This window comes from Adiantum capillus-veneris, chromosome 13 (assembly GCF_014529385.1).
Source record: "Adiantum capillus-veneris isolate H3 chromosome 13, ASM1452938v2, whole genome shotgun sequence".
NCBI classification, from domain to species: Eukaryota; Viridiplantae; Streptophyta; class Polypodiopsida; order Polypodiales; family Pteridaceae; genus Adiantum; species Adiantum capillus-veneris.
In genome coordinates, this window is record NC_140943.1 from 157,971,503 (window position 1) to 157,990,501 (window position 18,999).

Sequence of the window (18,999 nt, forward strand, 5' to 3'; positions counted from 1 at the left end):
TGAAACGCAAGCCGGGTGGTGAGATTGATTGCTATAAGGCTCAACTTGTTGCAAAGGGTTATGCACAACAAAAAGGCATAGATTATGAAGAGACTTTTTCTCCCACTTGTCGTATGACTACTGTGCATTTTCTATGTGCATTGGCAGCTCATTTTGGTTGGGATGTACATCAATCATACATTGTTACTGCTTTCTTGAATGGTGACATATTTGAGGAAATTTATGTAACATAGAGTCGCGGTTTTGCCAAGAAAGGACAAGAGGATAAGGTGTGAAAATGTAACAAAGCTTTGTATGGGTTGAAGCAATCTCCTCGTGCTTGGTATGAGAAGGCTAACACTCATTTGGTCAAATGAGGCTTTTGTAATAATAGTCCAACAGAAAGCACATTATATGTAAAGCCTGAGGGTGATGTACTTCTCATTATGGTTATTTATGTAGATGATTTGCTGATCATTGGACCAAATAAGAGACATATTGCTGAATTTAAGGCTGATTTGAATGCTACTTTCAAGATGAAAGATTTGGGGCTGTTGCATCATTACTTGGAAATACAATTTAAGCAATGTGATGGTGGTATTGCCTTGTGTCAAAAAAGTTACATAGAGACATTGCTATGTAAGTTTGGACTTGAGGATTGCAAACCTATTGCCACTCCCATGGAAACATGTTTGAAATTGAGTCTTCATGACACTGGTGATATTGCAGATGTCACTCTTCACCAAAATGCTGTTGGATGCCTCATTTATGTATGCAACACAAGGTCGGAGAGGAAATATTCAATTGTTGTCTCACAAGTCAGCAAATTTATGCATAGCCCAAGGCTGTCAAGAGGATTTTCTGCTACTTGAGTGGCACTTTACATCTTGGCTTGTTTTATCCCAAGGGGGGATCATTGCCACCAAACTTACATGCTTTTTTGGACTCACGAGTGTCCACAAATGGTTTTTATTTCATGCTTGGTAGCTCATGCATATCATGGTTGAGCAAGAAGCAACCTAGTGTGGCCACTTCCAGTTGTGAGACTGAGTACATGCCAGTCTTCACAGCTATGATTGAGTGAGTATGGCTAAAACGCCTTATGGATTATTTGGGTGTTGGACATGACATTGCCAACACTATCTATACTGACAATCAGAGCTCATTGGTAGTTGCAAAGAACCCAATTTTTCATGCTTGCATAAAGCACATTGAGGTGCATTACCACTATGTCAGGGAGAGGCTCTCAGCAGGAGAGATCAACTTGGCTTATGTGCCAACACATGACAACCTTACATATCTTTTCACAAAAGAATTATCTCATGAGAAGTTCGAATCTTTCCGCAATGCTTTGGGTTTACTCCCCTTTTGCCAGCTCCCGTTCACCGCATCACTCAAGGGGGGATTTGTTACCATATACATGTGGTAGTGATGTGTGTGAACACACTTAGGACTACCGGGGCATTTTTTCCCTCTTTAGGAGGTTTTCCCCCCGTGCATTGTATATACGCCCATCATTCTAGGGCTATCTATCTTTCCATTGCACACTAAGTAATATACTCTCGGTTGTGTGCCTCGAGCTTCCTTTGTCTTCTCCAAGCTGTGTGTGTTTTCCTGTAACCCTAATTCCAACATTATGCTACGTAATTTCACAATTTGTATGATGGCCTATTGAAGCTTTAAGAGTTCAAGATTAGATTTTATGCATTAACACAGGAGGAGGGAAGTGGTAAATCCATCTTTGTTTGTGACGAAGCTTGATGAATGCTAGCTTGTGACAGGTCAACCTCTCAAAATGGTAAGTGTTCCTTTGATTAACAGGGCCTTTGCTATGTGGATGTTCAATTGAATACCAACAAAGGGAACACTTGTTTTTGGATTCAATCCAAGAAGAATATTTGGTGGCTTGTAGCCTTTTATCTCCTAAATTTGTGATGCAAATCTTTCTGCATATACAGTCCCAAATGCACCTGTGAACCAAATGCAACCTCACACTTGTTCCTATACACATGATGAGATGAAATGAAGCTCACCTAATGCTTCTCCACTCCAATTTACTCTAGACTGAGTGATCTCACTTGCACCAAGCTCCAATGGTGAGCTCTGGAATGATCACTTACTCATCGACGCACCAATGCTTGCACACCACAAAGTGAGAGTTCTCTACGATGAGCTCCTCGCGTGGAATCGTGCTACGATACCAATCAAAAGAGCATGTGTGTGGATGCATGCGTGTGAGAGAGAGGAAGGAGAGGATGCAAAATGTGTGTAGACAACCTCACAATGAGAGAGAAGCCCCTTATTCTTGTATATACAAAGCATAAGGTATGGGTGAGTGGGCAGCCAGACATTGTATCTGACTTGGGATAAGGAACACCGCCTTTACCCCAACACTTTTTTGTCGTGCATTTATTGTTGCTAAAATAGGGTGTCAACAACCATTGAAGGCAAGGGTGTGAGAGCCGACATGGCAATGTGTGGAAAAACTGAGGATGGCAAGGGTGGAGGAAAACGTGCACCCAATTTGCAAACAACCAATAACGTCTACATCAATGGTTTTAAGGTATCCTTAGTTGAGATCAAAGTGTGCCCCCTAATCAAGACATAGAAGACCCAAATTGGAATCCTATTCTACCCATTCCACCTTATCAAAACTACACCCTGTCTTGTGGAGAGGCACACTGTTGTGCCTCGGCCGGTGCTGTGGTGCATCTCCAAGCCCCCTTATGTGTTGCACAATCCCTAGCTTACCCTGTTTTGTAGGGAATTTTCATACGCCCCCCGTCATACCACCTACTACTTCCATCGTGATCAGGGTGATTGCTCAATCAACAACAGGGGATACCAACAAATTTCTATATGCATGTTTTTTTTGGGCATTGTTACAAACAGCTTTTAAGAATTTTCCATGAAAATTGACAACTTTAAACCATAGTATCAACAACACATTGAAACTAAAATGAGAGCCTAAGTGTACGAAATGAAACAAATGACAAGGCAAAAGCAAAAAAAAATCCATTTGATTTCAACATATTACTTCATGGATTTTGTGTCACTTGATGAATAATGTCACCTAAAATGGGAAGAATAACAAGGCTCTCCATAAGGGTCTTTAAAATTTTTGCGGTGTAGTTTATCCCTTGACTAGGCTTAAGGAGAGCCATCATGCAAGAGCCTTACTCATTTTGAGTAAGATGTGACCCATGTACGTAGAAGAAAATGGAACATAGATTTGTGTGTGTGTGTGTGTGTGTGTGTGTGAGAGAGAGAGAGAGAGAGAGAGAGAGAGAGAGAGAGGATATTGAAGCACATGCAATTATTATAAAAGATTGCCAAATCAAATGGAGTTGTCTCATTGAGTGGTAATGTGTCTTTTGATTGCAAAAGTATCATTGGGAGTGTTGGCAAGGAGCTAAACCATCTTCTCACACACCTCAAGTGGTGGAAAATAACGTGCGAACAATCCTTCCTCTTTCATATGTGCTAGTGTTCTCTAGTAGATGGAGGACCATCGATGGTAGATATTATTCTCATGCACTTGAATCCTATCAAACATTCATCTCTTCGTTTGGTTTCTTCTTTCATTTTGGTTTTGAACACACTATATTGTTTGCCTGACATGCATCAATTCATAGGTCCTATAGTCTCATTAAGAGGTCACCTTCAATAATACACATCACAAAGGTTTTATGCCCTTCCACCAATGTATGAATTTTGTTAGATGCTAGCTGGTTTGATTTGCAAATAGTTTGCTGCCTTCTTCGTGGACAATTAGGCTCAAAGTGGTCCGCATTGCCACATGTGCACGATCCCCTGCCATTATTCTACACCTTTTTTCAAGGTGTTGGAGGGGCCTCTTTTTAAGGAGAGGGGAGACAAAATGGCATGGTGTGAGTGTGGTGTTTGGAACCATCATTTGCAAAGATATTGCCGTCTCTCAAAATTGGGAATGAAGCACGTAACGACCAAATCTTCAAATTGCCTTTGCCAATCACACATGAGGTGCTGCACGCATATATTAACGATGTAGAATCGCCAAAACACCCAAAATAGAAATGGAAGTGCACACCATAAAAATCGAAATGGTGCATATGTTTGGACTGAATACCATGGAAGCACAACTAAAATTGCATTGCGCAACACCACATGAGGGATGGATGGGGGGAGGGTAGCAAAAGTACTCTGCAATACCCTCACTTGGCTCAAAGCCACGAAAGAGGTTGTTGCATTTTCTATAGATTCATCGAAAACATGCTCAAAGCCATGAAAGAAGATGCTGCATTTTGCGCTCTGCCTTAAGCATTGGGGAACACTAGCAGTCGAGCATGGTTGCAACAGACGGAGCGTGTAGTGTAAGAGGGAAATGACTATGGGGTGGCCCTTAGAACATGTCACTATCAAGCCCTTGTTCACGCTAAAGAAATTGGAAGAGGGAGTAAGGGCATCTTATAGTGTAGCTCGCCAACTCGTTATCTCATGGAGTCGTGGACTCATGGCTTCGTCTGTGCGAAAACCTAGCTTCTCCTCGCTTTTCTCCTCCGCTCGCCAGTGAGGTAATGGATTGAATCAGCTCCAGTAACATTTTCTGATAGCTCAGCCTCACGGCTATGGTTGGGTAACGCTTCTTCTTTAAGCAACCCATGGCGCACGCTTTGGTTCCTGGAGGAGCTTTTCCTGCTCATCGCTACAGCACTGGCTCTCTTACACAGGGAAGAAGCGATTGTTGCGCCATTCAAACATTCAACGATGTACCTCGGTTATATGGCATTCTAGTCAACGTGCCAGCAAGTAGTCGAAAGACGACAGGGATTTTGCAGACCATGAACGATTGTGTTCACCGCAGGAATGCTGGATGCAGACCCATGTGCATACAGCAGATTGAACTTACATACTCTCACAGAAGAGCTGGCTGTGCTTTTTCCAGCAGAAACTTCTCACTGGGAAATGCTTCTCTGGAAGGAGAGGCTTACAAGGAGGCCAAGATTAAGGTGATTGGAGTTGGAGGGGGTGGCTCCAATGCCGTAAACAGGATGCTTGAGAGTGACATGCATGGCGTGGAGTTCTGGATTGTCAACACAGACCTGCAAGCCTTGAAAATGTCGACTTTGCCTGTGGATAACCGGCTCCAGATAGGAGAACAGCTCACAAGGGGTCTGGGTGCTGGGGGTAACCCAGACATAGGCATGAGCGCCGCGGAGGAGAGTAAAGCAATTGTTGAGGAAGCTGTTCTAGGTGCGGACATGGTTTTTGTTACGGTACGCAAAGCTTTTCACCCACGGTTTGGCCCCTTTTGCTGCATTCATGCTTTGTGTGTATGTATTAGTGGAAACATAACTTCGTTTATTCACACTCCTCAAAACTGTGAGGCTGGCTACTGTTCAGAGCTGAAGCTTAACACTGCCATGGAAAGCTGGAGGCCTTTTGTAGTCTCGAATTGTCTTAACTGTGTTTTCTCTGTAGATAAGCCGAATGTAATTTCACAAAATTTCTACAGGCAGGCATGGGAGGTGGAACAGGAAGTGGAGCTGCTCCCGTCATTGCTGGAGTAGCAAAGTCACTTGGTATCTTGACAGTCGGAATCGTGACTACCCCTTTCTCATTTGAAGGCAGGAGAAGGTCCCTTCAGGCACAGGAAGGAATTGCTTCTTTGAGATATAATGTGGATACATTAATCACTATTCCAAACGACAAGCTTCTGACGGCAGTTTCCCAATCTACTCCAGTAACTGAGGCCTTTCAGCTAGCAGATGATATACTGCGACAAGGTGTAAAAGGCATATCAGATATCATCACAGTTAGTCTTTCACTCTTCTACATGACCACATTATTTCTAGCATTGTAAGGATATTGTGTCACTCAGTGTATGAGTGGCAATGTGCGTTTTCCTTACTCGTTTCTATTCAGGTGCCTGGACTTGTTAATGTTGATTTTGCTGACGTTCGAGCTATCATGGCAGATGCTGGGTCATCTTTGATGGGCATTGGCACAGGGAGTGGTAAGGATCAATTTTTCTTAATGATAAGAAGAAAGACTGCTTGAGGAAACATGTATTTTCATATGTAAATTCTGATGTAAACGTGCATCGTTGTCTCCATAGTCCAAGTACAATTGCATTAGGATATGGTACGATACAATATAATAGAAGCACAATAGGATTCCGTATGATATGGTTTACTTAATGTTCATTGAGACTTTTAGATGTACAACACGATAAAGACGATGTTATGATATGATACACTATGATTCTGCGAACTGATGATATGATACAATGTACTTATTGCACATTAAGCGTTTAATATGTACAATACGGCAAAATTTTCATATTATTCATTTCGCGCTGTGTGGTAGTATCAGATATAAGGAGCTCAAGTAAGGGCTTGAAGGCCTTAAAAGTGGGGCCAAAACATGGCCCTCAAATGTCCTAAAATGAGCAAACAAATTTTAATTTCTTCAAATGTCAGGTCTGCGGTCAGCTAATCATATAAACATACTTATCCGTTATGCTATATGACTGTAGTTGCACATAGTTTGCTGTCGCCATTGTATGAGGGCACTGTACAATTGGGTTGGACTTGCCTGATGTGAAAATATGTGCACACATGTGGAGTTGATATGGGATGCATGTGTGCTCGTACACACACACACATGCACACACACACACTCTCACAGTCACCTAATGCATAATTTAACCGGTAAAGTCTGAGCATAGCCTCAAAAAGGCCTTTCATGGGGTTTGCAGGCAGCAGAGGTCAGTTTGGTGCACTGGAAATGTTATTTGTAGGGTCAAAGAAAATAAACGTTAAAAAAAACAGCCGCTTGCTTGTAATCTCATTTTCTTCTCATTTTTATTCAATGTTTCCTACTGTGCAATCCTTAGCATCTTAATTGTGAATCAGCTTGCACACATATTTTGGTACCATGAGATCCGAACTTGTATCCTCACCTCTCCTATACTTGTGTGTTCGTTCACTGGACATAACTTGTATGGCCTGTTGCCTATTGATATCTACGTGTATCACCTTTTCACATGTTCCAAGTGTGGCTAGCAAAACCACATTTCCAATGTTTTGCTACCCATACTTTTGTGGTGGATGAAAAATGCATCCCTTCTGCCTCTCTTAGAAGATGGTTGTGCTGTAGACGTGCATCCTTTTTTGGGGCACACCATCCACACTTGTTAGAGTGGATGCTGATGATTTTGGAGGCACGGCCCAAGGGATTTCTAGTCCCTTTACTTCTATGAGCTGTTACAAGAGGTTTCTTACAACAGATACCTTATATCACCCTGGTAGCTAGCATTGGACATGTTGGTTTCACTACATCGTCAGAGGCAGACAGAGCTTTTGGCAGATTTATGTAGGTCTCTTGCAGCCAGAGAGCTTCATCACTCCCTGATTAGAGTATCTTATCCCTTGATGTATCCTGTGGTTTGTATGGGATTTTTTACCCAAGAGCTCATTGTATATCTTTCATCTTTTTTCCCATATTTCTTGTATTTGGACCTATGGTTGATTTTTATGTATTGCAAAGGCTCACAAGCCCCACTTTTTGCAGGGGGAGAGAGAAATGAAATGAAATGTTATATTAACGCCTCCTCCTTCAATGGGAGAATCCCCTCATCTTGGGCCTCCTAGATCTCCCAAGCTCTGATGCTCGAGCACTCAATATACCTCTGCCAGTGATGTGCCCTATATTCCTCCTATTTGGCTGGTATCGTCTCTGCTCAATCTCTGAATGGAAGAACATTGTGATCTCTCTCTGGGTGTGTCTCTCGGTGTGTGAGCATCTCTCTCAATAATCTTGCTTGATATTGTTGAATCTCTAATAGATAGAGGCCAAGGCATCTCTGATCGTAGTTGTAACAAAAGGACAGGCTCCACGTGCCAACGCAAAAGAACAGACTAAGCAACTTTAAGCACTTCAAATAATAACTGAATTGAAAGAGATAGACGACACAAGACGGGGAGTGGCGGAGTTCAAGTCCAAGAGAGCACTAGCCCCAGGGGTTTGGCGCCCCTATTGGTATTTTTTTATATTGCTTGAACTCAGTACAACACCGGTACTCTAGACTCTGCACCTTCCCCAGGAAGCATGCCAGAGAATGAGCCCTTGGCTCATATTTAAAGGGCCTTTGGCCATGAGAAGCAGTTACATGAAAAGCTACAAACTCAAAAGCATCAGGCCCAAAAACATTGAGCCCAAAAAGCTACCAGCGTGAATTACAAAAATCCGTATTGCTGCCACATTAGCACCTGTCGGTGCAAAACGTGGAACTCCGTACATCTGCCACACCATGATGTCAGCGTGAAGCGTGAATTTTGGACTGTCCGACAACAATGCCATTTCATCAATTGCTCGTAAGGAATTTGAGCGTGTGTGTGGTCTTGCTATATTTTAGTGCCTTTATGTCACTTGGGCCCCATCGGGCAACTCTTTTTAAAAAATAGGCCACTCGGCAAGACTTTGTAAGTTGGTAAAACTTCTTCTGCTGCTTCTGCTTCTTTTGTTGCTTCCTCTTAGGGCTTTGGCCTCTCGATCAGGATCTGCAAGTTGGCTCCGCTCTTTAGTGGTATCTCAAAACTCTACAGAGGCCGAAAACCTTCTCTAAAGAGGCAATGAAAGTGGCCACGTATATCATAGTATGCGGTACAGTGGCATATATAGTGAAGCTCTATCTCTGGCTCTCTCTGACACAACTGCCACAACTTGGGGTCACCAGGAGGTGTGTTTTTCGTGTTGCCTTCTTTAAATGTGTACTACATATTTTTATTTATATTATTTTTACTTGTTTTCGCGAGAACCCTTGAAAAGGTGCAAGTGGACATTGCATGGCCACTGTCAAAACGGTTTCGGCCGAACAGGTTTTTTCACATCGGGAATCTAGGCCGGTCAGTCTGGAAATTGGAATTGGTCGAGCAGTTAGCACTGAATTTTGATGAGTATGGAAGCCTGTGTGCGCCATAAGGGAATTTGAGCCACTCAGCAAGTCACTTACAACTTAATAAGTTGGTGGGAACTAGGGAATCAAACCAAAGGGGCAAATTGGACACTTGGCAGTAGGAGAGTAACCTGCAGGACACCTCAGCAAGAGGGGGTGCCCAAATTAAGAGTAGAGTGGAGGTTGATTTTTGACTAAGTGTGCAACTACAGTGTGCGTGTGAGTAGTGGGTGCAGGTTCACAGCTTTAATGGAAAGCTTGCCTTCTTCTATGTCTCATGTAGCGCGATGATTTGCTCGCACATCTCTCTCCCCCCATTGCATGTCACAAACTGCTGATGTGTCAAAGCCCTGAAGAATGGAGCCAACTTGCAGATCCTAACCGAGGGGCCTAAACCCTAAGAAAAACAAGTAACAGAAGAAGAAGTCCTACCAACTTATGGGGACCCCGTCCGATGGGGTCCCAATGACATAAAGGAATTAAAATAAAGCAGGACACACACGCACACAAACTGATGATGTGGCAACTGTACGGACGCTTTGCGTTTTGCATTGACTGGTGACGTGGCAGTTGTATGGAATTATGCAGAATGTGCTGGCAACTTTGTGGCATTGCTTTTGGACCAGAAGCTTTTGAGTTTTGAAGGCTTTTCATGTAAACTGCTTTTGGGGCCTAGGGCCTTTAAATACATGGGCTCATTCTACGGCATGCTTCCTAGAGAAAGTGTAGAGTCTGAAGTACCGGCTTGTACTGTGTTGATGCAATATAAAGAAATACCGAAAGGGCGCCAAGGTTTGGGGCCAATACTTTGTGGAAAGGAATTCCGCCACTCTGTGTCGCATGTCGTCTCTCTCTCTCTCTATTAGTTCAGTTTGTTATTGAAGTGCTTAAAGTCTACTTAGTCTGTTCTTTTCTATTGGCACGTGGTGTCCGTCTTGTGCCAGTGGTATCAGAGCATTAGGCGTGCGCTTTTTTGAAAGCATACGGTCCTACAAAAGAGCAGAGAGAGCTATTGGAATTTTACTTGAAGTATCTTCGAGCTCTGACCCCGGACTTACTAGCCACTCCCACCCTCACTTCATCGCGCATCGGGCGCTCTCTCGTCTTTATCGCTCTGCCTTACAGGGCATAAGCCATAAAGAACCCAAGACATGGAATTCATGGGTTCAACAGAATATTTGCAGTTTCTGCTCAACGAGCTTCTCGACATTCTTTCCCGGCATCCTCAGCAGAATCTTTCGATGCTGCAAAGTTTTCAACAATTTTTGAACCACATGTTACCCCCTCTGATGCCTCAGGTGGTACCTCCTCTGTCAGCATCAGAAAGTACGAGAGCTTCCAACTGGCAACCCTCTAAGCCGTCTGTTCCGATCGGAGGAGTTTTCAAGAATATGGTGCAACCATCTGACCCTGATCAATGCAATCGCCTTTGCCATTGCCATTACCCCCAACTCCATCACCACCACCACCGCCACCAGGCTACAATGGTTGGAGGCCATATGGATACCTTTATTATCCATACCCGAGATATGCGCCTAACCAACCCAAAGATTTCAAAGATGGTGGCACGACAGTCAAAGTTTTAACTTTTTCCGGGGTGAAAGATCGCAAGAAAGCATTGCAGTTCCTACAACAATTCGACAACATCTATTCTTTGGGAAACTATACAGAAGAATCCAAGATTTCTCGAGCAGCGGGATTTCTTAGAGATAATGCTATGCAATGGTGGAGTTTAATCGCGACACAACCGCATGCTCCAAGGACTTGGCAAGCTTTCAAGACAGTTTTTGCACGTAGTTACATGACTTCGATGTTTGAAGTTCGGATTTTGGCAGAGTGGGGCAACTTGAAAATGTTTGCCACCGAAACCATGGACGACTATAACCAAAGGTTTCTCGACGTGTAGCTTCTGTTGTCCTTTAAGTTCATTTCCTTGGAGGACCAGTGCGAGCGCTACACCATTGGACTACCATCACCATTGCAGGAATATTCTCTCTCCAAGCAAGTCTCTACCATGCAAGACCTTATGGATCATGCTGCAGTCGGCTACGAGCTCATGAAGGGAAAGTTGGAGTTTACCACAGAAGAACCTCCGGCCACTTAACCAGAACTTTCGGCAACAATGAACAAATTCTCGAGAATCCTGTGAAAACCAACCTCAACGGCGTCATCTGACACACCGTGAACGAGACGCCTTGTTACAAGAAGGCGGATGCTTCGAATGTTTCCAAACAAGGCATACGCTCAATACATGTCCTGAGCGAGCCTTGACGTCTTCAGTGCAATTTTTTGCTCCCACGTCAGAGAGATCCCCGCGGCCACCTCCGGCCAAGAGGGCTAGACCTGCTATACTGGACTAGTACTCGATATTTATGGTATACACCTCGAGAGTTTTAATGAATTATGCGGAGCTTATGTAAAAGTCAATGGCTTGAAAACCCTTATTTTCTTTGACCCCGGAGTTATGGAGAACTTCATCCATCTAGAATTCTTGAAGCAGATGCACTTTAATTATGATGTAGAGGGTGGAGAAATTGAACCTGAGCTAGCCACAGGGCAAACTCAAAAAGTGGTACCGCTCATTGGTGCTCTTCTAGTGACTATACAAGATTATCATGGAAAAGCCGATTTCCACATTATGAAGTTGGGCAATTGCGATGTTCTCTTGGGCATGCCCTGACACGACAAGAATGATGCAACTCTCCAGGTTCGGAACCGAACCTTCATCATGATGCAGAAGGGCAAGCGAGTTGTCCTCAAAGTTCGGTTATCCGAACAAAGTCGTGAATGACCTCTCTAGTTGTTTTCTAGTTAGATACTTGTGAACATTGTTTGAGAAAGTATTGTTTGAAATGGATGCTATCTGTTTTAAACCTGTCTTGGTGCCGATTTGAATTGTTTTGACTCTTGTTTTAATACTCGTTTCAATGGTTGGTGATTTTTCTCCCGGGTGGAGAAGTGAGAAATACTGTTTTGGTATTGTTTGAACCTCTGAACGACGCAAGCCGATGCTTGGGGTTCCTTTGTATGTTTGAAAACCTCGGAACGATGCAGGTTGATGTCTGGGGAGCGTTCCGTTGTATGCTAGAAAACCTCCGAACGAAGCAGGCCGATGCTTGAGGAGCGTTTGGTTGTATGCTTGAACCTCCTAGCGACGCTGGCTGCAGTCTGGGGAGCGTTTGGTTGCATAGTCCTCTGAGCTCATGGCCCCAACCTTTTTAGGTTATTTGGGAGGGGAGTGACGAGGTAGTCGTTGAGTAGCTTCATACCGCAGACCGTCTGTCTCGAGGGACTGCTCAGCGGCGCTGTTTGTTGTGTTTTGTAACATGGATATGTGAGCATTTGTGTTGCATTGTGATGTGCCAACCTGTGAATATTCATAATTGGATGAGATTGCCTGGGTATGTAATTTTAGTGCATCAAGACACCCGTGGAAGATTAGTGCGGTCTGGGTGTGATGGCTAATTTTACTACGTCGGAATATCAAGAGTTCCGATCTGGACGAAAGGAGAAGCCAATTCCTTGATCAATAGAGCCGAAAGGAGAAGCCAACTCCTTAACAAAAAAAGGAGCAAATGTAAAAAACTGCTGACGTGGCAAAACCCTAAAGAATGGAGCCAACTTACATATGCAAGCCGAGGGGCCTAAACCTAAGAAGAACAAGTAGCAGCAGAAGAAGAAGTCCTATTAACTTACGGGGACCCTGTCAGATGGGGCCCCAAGTGACATAAAGGATTAAAATAAAGCAGGATCCGGACACATGCCAAAACTAATGACGTGGCAGATTTTCGAATATTGCGCTGACATGATGATGTGGCAAGCTGTACAGATTTCCGTTTTGCGTTGGCTGATGATGTGGCAGGCTGTACGGATTTTTGTAAATTGCATTGGCAGCTTTTGGCATTGCTTTTTGGACTAGAAGCTTTTGAGTTTTGAAGGCTTTTTACTGTAACTGCTTTTTAGGCCAAGGGCCTTCAAATATGAGGTTAGGGCTCATTCTCTATCATGCTTCCTGGAGAAGGTGCAGAGTCTCGAGTACCGGCTTGTACTCTGTTGATGCAATATAAAGAAATACCGGAAGGGGCGCCAAGGTTTGGGGCCAATACTCTCTGGGGTGGAATTCCGCCACTCCGTGTCGCGTGTCGTCTCTCTCTTTCAGTTCAGTTGTTATTGAAGTGCTAAAAGTCTGTTCAGTCTGTTCTTTTCTATTGGCACGTGGTGCTCGTCTTGTGACAGCAAACTGATTGTCCCTCCGAAAATTTTTGAGCTAACTTGAGTTGTTCTGTAGAAATGCTGTAATCGCGGATGATTACTTTCTTTCAAGAAGGGGGGATGTCACAAACTGCTGACGTGTCAAAGCCCTGAAGAATGGAGCCAACTTGCAAATCCTGGCCGAGGGGCCTAAACCCTACGAAGAACAAGTAACAGAAGAAGAAGTCCTACCAACTTATGGGGACCCCGTCCGATGGGGCCCCAGTGACAAAAAGGAATTAAAATAAAGGACACACACACACACAAATTGATGATGTGGTAGTTGTACGGAATTCTGCAAAACGCGCTGACAGCTTTTTGGCATTGCTTTTGGACCAAAAGCTTTTGAGTTTTGAAGGCTTTTTATGTAAACTGCTTTTGGGGCCTAGGGCCTTTAAATATGAGGCCATGGGCTCATTCTATGGCATGCTTTCTGGAGAAGGTGCAGAGTCTAGACTCGTTATGTCCCACTCGTAGGAGAGGGGATCCAACCCAAACGCCGTCGGGATGGGCGTCCAGTGTCCGGGCAGACGTAGTGTGAACACGGCCAATGTAGCTGGCCATTATTATAAAAGGAAGGCCAAGGCCTCATTTGCAGTTATGGACCCCCACTGGTAGAGTGCCAGTGGTTAGCCCGCGAGGCGAGTACGCGAGGTCGCCTCGAGGAGGTGAGGCCAAGTGGTATGGGTCTTACAGGTGCACGCCTACGTCCTCGGACGCTTGCCCCAGCACGGGGGAGCTGCCGGATGGTAGCTATGGTCGGGTGGTTCGTTCGACGCGTGTCTGTAGGGGGTCCGTGTAGCCGGGAGATCCATTCTCTTAGTTTGTTTCATGGTATTAGAGCCGGCTTGGCTACGAAATGGATCGTGTACGCACCTACGGGCTGGTTAGAGTCGGATAATCATTGTTTTATGTAATTTTTGATGATATAACTGTCTAATCAATTATTTTCTTCTCATGAGCATGTTTGCAGGTGAAATTTGATGTGCTTTTTGCTGATTTTTGATTAAATTCAGCAATTTAGCAGGCGAAAAATCTGAGTTTTTCATTTAATTTACTGATTTTTGACGAAAATTAGTGAAGTTCTTATTGAATTGCTGATTTTAGATTGAAGTTCAGCATGCAGTAAAACATTCTCTGTACTGAGAGAGAGAGAGAGAGAGAGAGAGAGAGAGAGAGAGAGAGAGAGAGAGAGAGAGAGAGAGAGAGAGAGAGAGAATTACCTCTCTCTTGTTTCCTCTGTATAGAAGCAGCTCTCTACTGCAGTGCTAAAAGAGAGAAGAAGCCAGCATGATTTTTTTTTCTAACGTGGAGGGTGGCGTAGGCTCCAACAGGCGATGTGGCGTGCCTGGCACAAGCCCGCACATGCACATAAGTGAAAGCCTGGATTTGCCATGCGTAGCCGTTTCTCTCTCTTCCTCCACGCGGCATGGATTGCATATCGTGCGCTTGATTTCTTTTTTTTTTTCACTGGCAGCATTGCGTTGAGTTTTCTTTAACTCACTTAAGAATCTTTTTTATTAGGTGCCCCTTTTATTTTAAAGTGGCCAGGACATTTAAGTTTTCTAAAATGAGTATGAAACCTGGAGATTATACAAAACCACTTACAAAGAGTGTGTTTTTGCAGCAAAAACTCAGTTTTCAGCCCTCTGTCTCTCTCCTACCGCTCCTCTCTCTCACCCGCTCATACTCCCACGCTCCCGCCATCACCTGCTCGCCTTCGGACGCTTACACAGATGCGTAGAGCTCCTCGAAGTTTAACTTTTCGCGATCAAAAGAGCAGAAAAGGCCCAGTTTCGCGTGAAACTTTGCCATGGATTCCTCCAGCTCGGATGTGCAGCGTGACAACGCGCTAGGTAATGCTCAAATTCTGTCCACGCATCTCTATAAACCACTTACAGAGAGAGTTTTTGCAGCAAAAACTCAGTTTTCAGCCCTTTGCCTCTCCCCCACCGCTCCTCTCTCTCACCCGCTCGCACTCCCACGCTCCCGCCATCACCCACTCGCCTTCGGACGCTTACGCTGACACGTAGAGCTCCTCAAAGTTCAACTTTTCGCAATCGAAAGAGCAAAAGAGGCCCAATTTCGCATGAAACTTCCAGTTTCACGCACTTTGCCATGGATTTCTCCAGCTTGGATGTGCAGCGTGACGACGCGCCAGGTAATGCTCAAATTCTGTTCACGCATGCTCTATACACATGGATTATAAGTACCTTCCAGAGCTTCGACCAACGTGTTACCGTGGTGGAAAACGCGAACGTTCAGATGAACATTCGCTTAGCCACTCTCGAAGGGGTGGTGCAAGGGCTTAGTTCTGGACTTATCGCTCTGGAAAATACGACTCAGTCGACGATTGTGCGAATTTCCGAGGGCGAAACCCATCTCCAGCAATTGCGGACGCAGATTGTTGCTTTTGGGCGTTCACAGGGTGGTTCGACTGCCACGATTCTGTACAAAACTACAAATTTTTCAGGGGAGGAGAAGGACTATACGGAACTGGCCGTAAATAACTGGCTCCACTAGTGAACCACGTATTTTGACCTCCATGGGAAGCATGATGAATGGAGGATTTAGATGATTCCTCTTTATCTGCGTAGTAAGGCGCTTACGTGGTGGCGTGATATGATAGAGAAGCCTACGACGTGGGTTGACTTTTGTGTGAAATTCAAGAAGGCCAAAATGGATCCTTTGAAAGCCCACGCCAAATTGCAAAGTCTTTCGATGAAAGATCTATCTTTTGATAAGTACACAACGGCTTTCAAAGAAGCGCTCACCTTTTGCAAGGTGGATTCCATGCACGCTGTGCACATGTACCTGCTGGGATTACATGAAGATTACCATTGGGCCTTAATTAAGGACAAAGATGCAGTGGGAAAGGCCAGGATGTTCCATTTGATAAATGGAGCAAACTATGAGAAGAAAAAAAGTTTCAATCATCGCTTCAAGGAAGCGACTCTGATTCCAGCAAAAGTCCAAATCACCGCCGAGATCTTCTCAGGAGAAGAAGAAAGCCAAAAATGCTTCAGTTGCTGATGCAGTGAAGAAGGGGGCTTGCTTCGGATGTGGCCAGACATGTCACCAAATCAAGGATTGCCTCAAGAAGAAGAAAAAGAAACCGCAAGGTCGTTCTTCGGTGCAGATTCACGAGATCTCAAGTAACTGTGATGTCATTCAAGTTGAAATCCATCATTTAGCGCACAGTTGATGCACTAACTGTACTTTTAGCACCAAAGTGTTTGATAAGCACGATCTTTGATCTACAGCCGAAGTTTGTCTGAGCACCTAGCGCATATACGCGCTGTTCTCGAAGTACTGAGAACTGAGAAGCTTTATGCTAAGGCCTCTTAAGTGCGAATTCTTCAAGAAACAGCTTCTGTATTTGGGTCACATCATTAGTCGCGATGGAATTCACATTGACCTTGAAAAGTTGGATAAAGTGTGAAATCGGCTCATTCTAAAGAATGTGCGCCAAGTAAAGTCCTTTTTAGGCTTTACTCGATTCTTTCGCTAGATTACTCCAAAGTTGCTACTCCTTTTACGCAACTTTTAAAAGGAGGGGTGAAAGGGGCGAAGACTTCGGGTCCTCACCGTAAAGGTAACCCCCCTATTGTTTGGAATGAGCGTCTCGATGAGAGCTTTCGGACACTAAAGCACTTGGTGACTATTGCGCCAATATTGCACATTGTGGATCCTAGCAAACCGTTTGTGGTTGAAACGGATGCTAGTGATTATGCCATTGGTGCCGCATTATACTTGGATGGACAGCCTGTTGCGTTTGAAAGTCAGAAACTTTCTGATGCTAAGATGCGTTACCCAACATATAAGAAGGAGCTTTACGCTGTAGTTCACGCCTTGAGGAAATGGCGACACTACTTCTATGGCTCTACGTTTGTTGCATGGACAGATCATCACTCCTTGCGCTATGTCTGTGATCAGGGTGATCTCAGAGGCAGGAAGGCTAGATGGGTTGAGCTTATGCAAGAGTTTGACTTTGAGATCCGTTATAGAAAAGGATCTAGCAATCGAGTTGTCGATGCATTTAGCAGGAATTCTGAGGTTGATGCCTTGTCTATGGCTGAAGACGGATTTCTATCTCTCTCCGAGGGCTATGTCGTTCCGATGGCCATTTTGGCAAGATATGGGACGAGGTCGAAGCAAGGGATGACTCGCGTACAGGCTTGGGTGATCCAGAGACCCAAGTGAGTCGTGTTGGAGAGACGAGACAGCGACAATATTCCATTAAAGGTGGACTATTGTTCAGAAATGGAAAAGTCTGCGTGCCGGAAATCGATGAGGTTCGACAAAGGATTTTGTGCGAATGCCACGTTGTTCCTAGCGTTGGGCACCCAGGCATTCAAAGAACTTTGGCTTTGGTCAAGCGATATTTCTATTGGCCAAGGATGGGCTCTTACATCGAGCACTATGTGAAGAGATGCGCTAAGTGTCAGGTCAATAAGGCAGAGTGCCTTAAAAAAGCTGGCCTTCTACATCCATTAGAAATCCCAGATGCCAAGTGGCAGAGTATTTCGATGGACTTCATCGTTGGTTTGCCAAATACTAGTCGGGGCAATGATGCTGTTTGGGTTGTGGTTGATAGACTCACAAAAATATCACAAAAATGGCGAAGTTTATACCAACGAAGTTGACAGTAAAAAGCAATGAGTTGGCGGTTTTATTTGTCGATCAGCTTTACAAGTTGTATGGTCTGCCAGAGGATATCGTCAGTGATCGAGATACTAAGTTCATTGGCGGATTTTGGCAAGATGTGTTTGCTCATCTTCAGACAAAGTTGAGCATGTCATCTTCTGACCATCCTGAGTCTGACGGACAATCTGAGAGGATGAATTAGACATTAGAGGACATGTTGAGAGCCTATGTCTCTCACAGGCAGTCTAATTGGGAAAGGTATCTTCCACAATTAGAGTTTGCTTATAATAGTAGCAAGCATTCTGCTACTGGATTTAGCCCATTCATGCTGATGTATGGATTTGAGCCTAAATCCCCGATTGCTATTGGCTTAGAAAAAGTCAAGGAACGCTAAGCTGGTGATTTTTTGTACGACATGCAAGAAATGCTCGAATTGGCTAAGGATAGTATAAGAACGGCTCGTGATCGAGTCACTTCTTATGCTAATCAAAAGAGATCTCCTTAGGACTCTAGAGGTGGGACAATGGGGCTATCTGAAGATACCCAAGGATTCCAAGACTATGCGAACGGGAAAGCATTATAAGCTTTCAGCTAGATATTGTGGTTCATTTTTGCTCACAAAGAAAATTGGCCAAGTTGCCTATAAACTGGCTCTTCCTTTGGATGTTAGTGTACATCCAGTGTTTCATGTCAATCGCCTTAAAGTAAAATTAGGCAAAGCCGACGTTGTCGTGCGTATCGAGGAAAATGTATGGCAAGATATGCAAGCTGAGTATATTCCTTGGGAACCAGAGGCAGTTTTAGATCATCGTACCTGTATTTCGTGCCAAAAGGCTTATGACGAGTACTTAATTAAATGGAAGGGTCAATCTGAAAGGTTTGCTACTTGGGAACCAGTTAGAGCTCTAAAAGCTCAATATCCCCACTTCATGGATGAGGACATCAATGGTTCTTAAGGGGGGAAGTATGTTATGTCCCGCTCATAGGAGAAGGGATCCAGCCCAGACGCCGTCGGGATGGGCGTCCAGTGTCCGGGTGGACGTTGTGTGAACACGGTCAGTGTAGCTGGCCGTTATTATAAAAGGAAGGCCAAGGCCTCATTTGTAGTTATGGATCCCAACTGGCAGAGTGCCAGTGGTTAGCCCGCGAGGCCAGGAGTGCACGAGGTCACCTCGAGGAGGTGA

The 18,999-nt window shown here is 44.4% G+C and overlaps 1 protein-coding gene across 1 annotated transcript in view; it reads left to right on the plus strand.

Annotated features, from left to right (window-relative positions):
- Window positions 1-4,227: 4,227 nt before the first annotated feature.
- LOC147445164 (cell division protein FtsZ homolog 2-1, chloroplastic-like) overlaps window positions 4,228-18,999 on the plus strand; it is a 46,150-nt gene continuing 31,378 nt past the window's right edge. Inside the window, exons 1-3 of the mRNA XM_086527616.1 lie at window positions 4,228-5,234; window positions 5,474-5,773; window positions 5,884-5,974. Of these exons, the coding sequence (XP_086383742.1) occupies window positions 4,620-5,234; window positions 5,474-5,773; window positions 5,884-5,974 (1,006 nt within the window). The 5' untranslated portion in view covers window positions 4,228-4,619. The remainder of the gene's footprint in view (window positions 5,235-5,473; window positions 5,774-5,883; window positions 5,975-18,999) is intronic.